This window comes from Blennius ocellaris, assembly GCF_963422515.1.
Source record: "Blennius ocellaris genome assembly, chromosome: 3".
In the NCBI taxonomy this organism is placed as follows: domain Eukaryota; kingdom Metazoa; phylum Chordata; class Actinopteri; order Blenniiformes; family Blenniidae; genus Blennius; species Blennius ocellaris.
In genome coordinates, this window is record NC_137652.1 from 19622155 (window position 1) to 19630878 (window position 8724).

The 8724-nt window shown below is 43.0% G+C and overlaps 1 protein-coding gene across 1 annotated transcript; it reads left to right on the top strand.

The window, feature by feature from the left end:
• Positions 1-2962: 2962 nt before the first annotated feature.
• On the top strand, positions 2963-8419 carry LOC308149248 (protein phosphatase 1 regulatory subunit 29-like; the record flags this gene model as incomplete). Its single annotated transcript, XM_080520932.1, has 4 exons — positions 2963-3166; positions 4686-4835; positions 5366-6360; positions 6793-8419. The coding sequence occupies 4 exons, from the start codon at positions 2963-2965 to the stop codon at positions 8417-8419; spliced, it is 2976 nt and encodes a 991-aa protein (XP_080377058.1).
• Between the last annotated feature and the right edge of the window lie 305 nt (positions 8420-8724).

Below are 8724 nucleotides of genomic sequence, written 5' to 3' on the forward strand. Positions count from 1 at the left end.
AGCTTTACTGTAATTACAAGAATGACACAAGATTTTTTTTGTTGTCATCTAAGAAATCTTCCTTAATTTCATAAGTGTGCCTGCAGCTCGGGTGGCATGCACGCCGAAAGCCTAACCCAAACTGAAAAAAGGGAGGTACCATGGATCGTGTCGCCGTGTCGTGCTGAGAGCCTCAGAGGCATCTTCAAAGAGCAAGAAAGGGAAGGGATTCAAGAAATGGGATGAAAGAGAAAAATATGTGTCAGTGTGCGCGCGGCTTTATGATCAATGTCCAAAATCGTTGTTTAGATAAATAATTCAACTCGCTCGCCTCTTTTTTCCGTGAAGTGACATGAACTATTCAGACATACATGCTCCATGCACGGCAACAAAATCCAAGCCGAAATACATCACAAATGATTAATGAATGACTTTCATAACTGTGAAGGCAAAATTTAAAAGTCACTCAGATGGTTGCTGAAGTTGTGAATCTTTTCTTTTGAAGCAGTGACCATGCTGAGTCAAAAGCAGAAAGAAATCCCATAACTGAGGAATTGAATTGTCAATATCTATTACTGTAAGCAATTTGAGGAGAGATTTGGAGCTGTTTGAGGTGTGGCAGGAAAAAAAAGAGAACTGGGAGGCTAAAAAAGATGGAACAGATAAGAAGAGAGTGAAGTTGGAGAGGAAGGGAGGAAACCAGAAACTGGGTTTATTTAGTTAAATTTATGTTATATGCACAGTATTTATCCCCAAAGGGGAAATTGCTTCCTGAATTGGCCCACTGGTAGTAGCCACACTAAGCAGGGGTGCATTCCTCTCCACAAACTCTCTGTCCTTTTCTTTTCTTTTCTTTTCTTCCTTTTTCCTGTTCTTCTCTTTTCTTTTCTTTTCTTTTCTTTTGTTTCCTTCTCTAACCCCAACAGGAACTGCCGAAATTCTCCACCTCTGAGCCTGATTCTGCTGATTTTCTTCCTTTAAAGATCTCTTATTATACAGCTTTTCAACATTGTCTTGTTGGTCCAAAAATGTTGTATTATTCCAAATGTATGCTTTTCCTTGATTTCCATCCATTTGAACATGGGATCATATGTATGAGCTGCATTCAGAATCTGCTCTGTCTTTGTGAGCTGGACTGTCTCCACCCACACCTGCCCATTTTGGGAAGAGGAGGAAGTACTTCCTCTCGTGGTGGCATGTGCACTGTAGTCATTTCTGCAGAGCTGCCTAATTGTAAGAGGTCAAAGGGAAGGCCTACCTTGATTGGGGTTGGAGAAACCCCAGATGACACTTCATAGGATTTGATTTTTGATTCACTCTTTGAAGCACACACTTGATAAAAAAATTAAACAAGTCAAGGAGAGAGATGACAGACTTTCTTCACCTGGAGCGTCATTCCCAGCTATGAGGAAAGCTATAGAAAGGAAAGTGTGCATAATAGGACCCCTTTAAAAAAAGGGTTTTCCTTTCCACATCACTTTTGCTTGATCATGTGGAATGGCTGGATTTTTCTCTGTTAAAGTGTCTTGAAATGACTTTTTTTTAACTTGTATTTTATGTACTACTGGTTGTATTTGGTGCTATACACATTATATTGCATTCAATTGAATTCATTTGAGTTGAATGAAATGAAATGAAATCAAATTGAAACTATTGTCCCTTTATGAAAGAATCCAGAGGTGGTTCCTATCACTCCTTGGGTTGCCCCATGTCATTGTGTCATTTGTTGCAACAGGTTGTCATCTCTTCATCTTACCCAACAAGTATGGAGGACAATTTATTTTTGAATCAAGAGGTAACAGAGAAAGAGAGAGTGGAGCTCTATTTCTCAGTCATCGCTATTATCAATTTGCTGTCATTCATGTCTTGGCGAGATAACTTTTCCCTGGGAGGAGGAATTCAAACTTTGGAAACAAATTAAAAGAGTGGGTGCTGTGGTGATGAGATACATAATATTTTACGGCGGATTAGAGCTTAATCCGTGGTTAATCCCCCGGGAAAGGTAAATAGCTAAATGTCAGTGACTATCCTGTTAAAACATGCAAATTACAACATCCCTTCTCTGTTTCCCCACTTAGCCCATATACCACATTTTCACCCCGATGTAACTGCTGCTATTAAAATTTTATTGTTTTATTATGCGCCTCAAAGTTAAAATAATAACAGGACTGTGACGGCAAGCCGGCGAACCCTGTAAACAATGACAACGACAGCAAAGAAGAGCAGGCATTGCTTTCACAGTCAGGGTGATTTACATTTTTATTGGTGCATCATGTCTGACTGGAAGAGCTGCAATGTTCACAATTATGAATAATGAATATGAAAAAAAAAGTCTGGTTTCAGTTGAGAAGGCAAAATATATTCCTCTAAGGCTTTATTAAGACTTAATGAAATAATCATGGCAGCTAATGGATTTATTACTGTGGTGCATTACCTTGAAGGGATTGGGTAGCATGGATATAAGATTCATACCTTTCTATTCTTCTTTTTTTTTGAGTGCTTTTGGACATGAGACTCAAGATTCTTACACCTGTCTGATGATATGTTAACTGCATGAACATTTTGTGATAATTATCATCAATATTGATGCCCCTGTCCCTTCCTTTCTCTGTCTGTGTTTTGTAGGTTCTACCTCGCCGTAATCCGTGTTTCAAGGACATACAGCTGTCAGAAGCCATGAGTACCAGCTGGGGGGACAGTCTTCGAAATCCTCTGACGTGGAACACCTAAAATGGGGCTGAGATTTGGTGCCACGCTGCAAACTCAGCTCTAATTGTCAAGAAGAAGTCCATTTTTTTTCTGCTAACCTTTCACTCAACTCCGATTTGGCCCACTCACTCCCGGCTGGCGACGACCTTTCAGCTTTGAATTTGAACTGCTCCATTCTACCTTCCATCCCTTCTGCTCCTGTTTTTTTTTTTTCTTTTTCTTTTTGCTCCTGTCTACTCAGGCGACCTGAAACGCTCCTTCCTAATCCAAAAGCATGGCCGGCAGACTCCGTTCGTCCTCCCCATCTCCCTCCCTTTCCCTCTACCTCCTGCTTCCCGCTCTGTTGCTTCTCCACCTGCCCAGCACAGTGAACGGCGACTGCTGGCTGATAGAGGGGGATAAAGGCTACGTCTGGCTGGCTATCTGCAGTCAGAACCAGCCTCCATATGAAACCATTCCCCAGCACATCAACAGCACGGTCAGTGTCTGCAGACTTTTAAATACCACCACAACCACATGTGTTACACAGTATACATCCTGTGCAATGGTAGCGTTAGTGTGAAAGCATGTGGGAATGATTTTGACAGTGACTCTTGCATCTTATAATCCCCTCTCAGTACAATATATGTGGTAGGTCGTGGTTTAAATGAGTTAATTTAACGTAATGAATCAGGCACACAGAGCAGCAAAACCACCTATTCTTAATAGGTTCTGTTGGACTTAACAAAGCAAATAGTTACAATAACAATGATGTGTGAAGAAACCAGCTATTGGGATCCTTCTTACCAGTGTTGTAACCTTAATTCCTGTATTTTTTCATGCAGTAACATCTTATATAGAACAATCTACCTACCTGAACTACTGTTCAGATTAAAGCCCGATTCGGGCCAGGTTGTCAAACAAGAGGCCCGTGGACCAAATCCAGCAGACAAGATACTCTAATCTGGCCAAACTACCAAGCAAATATTCGAAGTGTAAATGTTTTTTTCAGAGTAGACACTTTAAGTGCCACATGTATTCACATCAGAGGTCAGTGCTGTGCTTTACTTGAATTTGAAAATGTTTAATGTGATTTGCGTTTTTCGACGTGAACTAGCTTTAATCGTTTTGAAAATGAGATAGATGTTATCCATACCTACAAAGAAAATAGTAACCACAAGAAAGAATGGGTGAACCTAAAGAAGGTAGGTCCCACTACACATCAAAATTGCATACTTGTTAAATTGAATTAATTTGATGTCATGGACACAAAAATATCAGGCAGTATGATGATATGTCTACAAGATTAAGGCTCTATTTACATATTTTCCAATGAAAATTGAAAAGTTTTCTTGCATTTTGGTTGTGTATTTACAAAACAGTGGTACAGTACACCATTTTTGAAAAGGGCTTGGTTTGTCTTCAAACGTTTATATTCATGGTATCATCTTTTGTCTTTGAAACCAATCACGTTGATCTCCTTACATAACAATCCTCTTGATAATGCATTTATGTCACTGTTTTGCAAATTTCCTTGCTGGTTTTAAGCAACATATAAATGTTATATATTCCTTTCACCACTGTTATAGACATGATGGCCGCTTGATTATTTTCACAATATTCCTACACATTTATGTTTGTTCTAAATTTTTAAAAAAAGTTCATTTTCACAACTCAATGAGTCTCTATTATTAAAACTGAGAATGCAATATGAAAGACACATGCTTACTGGAAATAATATGGGACTATATTCTACTCTGCATATATCAACATTTACTTCTCCCAGCCATCCCCGGAGGGATGTACAGCTGGTTGCAAACCACCTGCGATTAACTCCCAGCTAGTTTATATCTGATGTTTAATTGGGGAGATAACTCATTAAACTGCAAACCTCTATATTAAGAAATGCAATGTGCTCTTGGCAGTTGTTTTCGGCCAGGAGTTCAGATCTTCCTCTCAGGCTTCCTGAGACTGCAATGTGTCACTTGAATGTGATCTTCTCTCTTTCCTTTCCCCAGGTTCACGATCTGAGGCTCAATGAAAACAAAATCAAGGCGGTACTCTTCACCTCCATGTATCGCTTCACAAACCTTACTGACCTAAATCTTACCAAGAACGAGATCAGTTACATCGAGGATGGGGCTTTTGCCGGACAGGCCAACCTGCAGGTTTGCAACCAAGAACAAATCTCAATTTCAGTTTGTTCCTTATTTAAAGTGTTAGTTATTCTCATTTGATTGGTTGGCAATGGAAAGGGGTAAGGAACTTGATGAAATGTTCTTCATTTGATGAGACTGGCAGAGTCCTGGCTATTGTGGCATTTATTTCTATAACTCTCTTTTACTTAGTTCTTTTCTGGTGATGTTAAATTGCTGAAAAATTACCATTCTAATGAAGCCATTCAAAACAAATCCATGAAGGAGATTTAATCAAATTAATTTTCCATTGTGCGTTTACCTCCATGTCGAAAAACAACTTTAAGATTACCTTTCTATCTATTATTATACTGCTCAATAAATCTGTCAGGTTTGGCTGCATTATTGAAGATGCATTTTATATGTACGCAAAACGATATTATAAGCTTTTTCCCAAAATCCAAGAAACAGAATCCCCAAGGCCAACAAGAATTCCAAAATGATTGTGAAAATGAGTGGTGATAGTTTTACTTTGCTCTTGTGTCTTTCTCACCCTGCTACAGGTTCTGCAGCTGGGCTACAACAAACTCACCAACCTGACAGAGGGCATGTTGCGAGGTCTGGGTCGAATGCAGTGTCTCTTCTTGCAACATAACCTTATTGAGGTCATTGCCAACAATGCCTTCTGGGAGTGCCCCAATCTCAGCAGCCTGGACTTATCATCCAATAAGTTGGCTCGACTTGATCCGTCTACCTTCACTACCCTTAATAGGCTGATGGTGTGTGAACTCGCAGGAAACCCGTTTCACTGTGTCTGTGAGCTATACAGCTTTCTCACTTGGCTGGAGGAGTTCAACAATGTCACCCACACCTATGATCGCCTCCAGTGTGAGACCCCTCTAGAAATGACTGGTTACCCACTCTTGAGCCCCGTGCCTGGACATGGGAGGAACGCCCGTTTCATTCTTTCGTCCATGTGTCGTGATGGCTCAATAATTCCAGGGATGACTTCCCAAATCCCAGAACAAGATGGCTCAGGGATGGGTTTGGACAACCCAGACCAAGGTCTCTACCATCAACCAGTGATAAACTCCACTCCCGACCCAAACTATAACCATCAGATATCTATGAAGCTTCAAACTGTTTCCCTCTACACTGCTTCTCTGATAGTGCAAATCCCACGACCATACAGCAAGATGTACATTCTCTCCAAGGTTAACCACAGTTTCACAGAAGACATAATGCCTCTGAAAAACAAGAAAGAGATCATCCAGTTGGTTAAACTTGGCCCACACACCAACTACACCTTTTGTGTGGCTTCCGTAAGCAAAACTCAGCGCTACAATCACACATGTCTGTCATTTACTACACGGGCAATGGAGCCTGGGGATCCTGGGACTAATCAATCCACAACTACCCACTACATTATGACCATCCTCGGGTGTCTGTTTGGCATGGTCATCGTCCTTGGATTAGTCTATTACTGTCTCAGGCGGCGGCGAATCCAGGAAGAAAAGGAAAAGGCTATAAGTGTGAAGAAAACCATTCTGGAGATGAGGTATGAGACACTTTCAAATGTCTTACAGCCACATTACAACCTTATTTTATGCATCAAGGGTGGTTTTACCCACAACAGAAATTATGGAAATAATGTGTGTCCTTTGGGTATAATTGATTTTTTTGCAACAATTTATGCTATGGCATCAGTTCATTAGTGTTGTGCTGCATTGCTTTATTTTGATGTGTATGTTTGAAAAGCCTCATTTATTCTAATTACAAGCAATAACCTAAACATTCTTCGCAGCCATACTCTATATGCAGCCTGTAGGCCATGCAATTTCCATAATTTCTTTGAACTTTAATTAGAACAGCAAAGATTCTGTGATACTATGGTATCACGGAGTTCAAATAATGAAGTCAGCTCACAAAAACTACACAATATAGCATCAGATGTAGTTTCTGTCCAAACATGAATTTGTCATTTTTTCAGGTATGGTCCAGAGGCAGCTGCAGCAGTAGCCAATGACTCAGGCGCCATGCAACGTCTCCAGGAGCAGGCTCATCACCAGCACCACCATTCAGGAGGAACAGGAGGCAAGCTGCCCCATTCTGCCTCCTCTAGCACAGGCATGCTCCATGGTTCAGCCAACACTAGTTCCTCCCGTCTTTCTACCTTGCCACAGGTGGAGAAGATGGCAACTGCCTTCTCTGAAGCATTGGGTGGTAAAGGGAACTACATGGATGTGAGGACTGCAGGAGTGGCAGGGGAAGGCAGAGAGGGAGTGGTGGCGGCCGGAGGGGCAGGGGTAGGAGGGGAAGTAGTTGTTGATATGCGAGGTGGAACAGAGAATGGGACAGAGGCTGGGGAGGATTCGGATGACGACGGCCGTGGCTCAGCATCAGAGATCTCCACCATTGCCAAGGAGGTGGACAAAGTCAATCAGATCATCAACAACTGCATCGATGCCCTGAAACTTGATGCGTCAGCTAATGTTGTGACCACAGCTGAAAATGCAACCTCTGGTTCCTCCTCCCAGCCTCCTTGCATCGCGTCCCTTCCCCGCAACCTCCTTCCTCTGTCTCCAGGTCACCCAGGCGATCAAATTATGGCCTCTTCTCCAAAAGTGCATCCAAAGCCTCACACCCAGCCACATCCTCAGCCACATTCTCAAGCTCATCCTCAGCAACATCCACAGCCACATCCCCAGTCACACTCCCTGCCGCATCCCCAGCCACACCCTCAGTCACACCTTCAGCCTCATCCACAGCTACATCAGCAACCTCACCCCTCCATGGCCCCAGTGCCCCTGGTAATGCCCCTGTCTGAGCGGCCTGGCATCAGTGGAGGTGGGTTTCTTTCCCCTCCATACCGTGACCCTCCCCCAGCTAATGCTGTACGGCCACTTCAGAGGCAGTTGAGTGCTGACACTTCTGTGGTGAAGAATCGCTGTGGTGCACCTCCAGCAGGATCTGTAAAGAACACAAGAGTGTACAGTGTGGATATCCCTGAGCAGCGCAGCGATCCTCCTAAGTACCCAGAAAAGGGGAGCCCTGTGGGTTGTGGTGGAGGCACTGGAAATGGTGGTGGAGTTGGGGGATGCAATGGGAATGGGATGGGAAACATAAATGGTGGAGGGGTGAGCTTGAATGGTGGCGGGATGGGGTGTAGTAATGGTGGTGGAGGTGGGGTTGTTGGCCAAGGACAGCAGCAGCACCACTTGGAGGTTCAGTCAGATTACCACAGCTCCGAGCACCGCCACTCCTTTCCTGCACTCTACTATGAGGGTGGCAACGAGTCTCCCTCACCAGCCCAAAAGGCTTCGTTCCTCAAGCCACTGGGGCGTACCAAGAGGGATGCCACAGCCACTTATTCCCAGCTCTCACCGTCCCGTCACCACAACTACAACTCTGGCTACTCCTCCAGTCCAGAGTACTCATCGGAGAGCACACTGCGAATTTGGGAGCGATTTCGACCCTACAAGAAAAGCCCCAGAGAGGAAGCATCTTATATAGCCGCTGGTCATGCCTTGCGTAAGAAGGTGCAGTTTGCTAAGGACGAGGACCTTCATGATATTTTGGACTACTGGAAGGGTGTTTCTGCCCAACAGAAGCTTTGAGCTGAAGAAACAAATATTAATGCCCTAATGGGAGATTGTGAGTTGATTGCCAACAGCAGACTAATAATGGGGACCGATGTTAATGTAGCAAGACAGAAAATGATGCTTCCTTGGAAGTGTCTAGTAAGAAAAACAAGTCATTCAGCCGTTGGATCTGGAGTTCAAGAGGTATTTGGTCTGGTTGATTTTAAAAATTGTACTCTGTGACAAGTCATTGGCATTTCCAGAGGTTCTTTCTGAAGTTTTTCATCTCAATATGGAGTGTTACTTATCAAGAATCGAGCTGTTCTCCTGACTGCCTCATA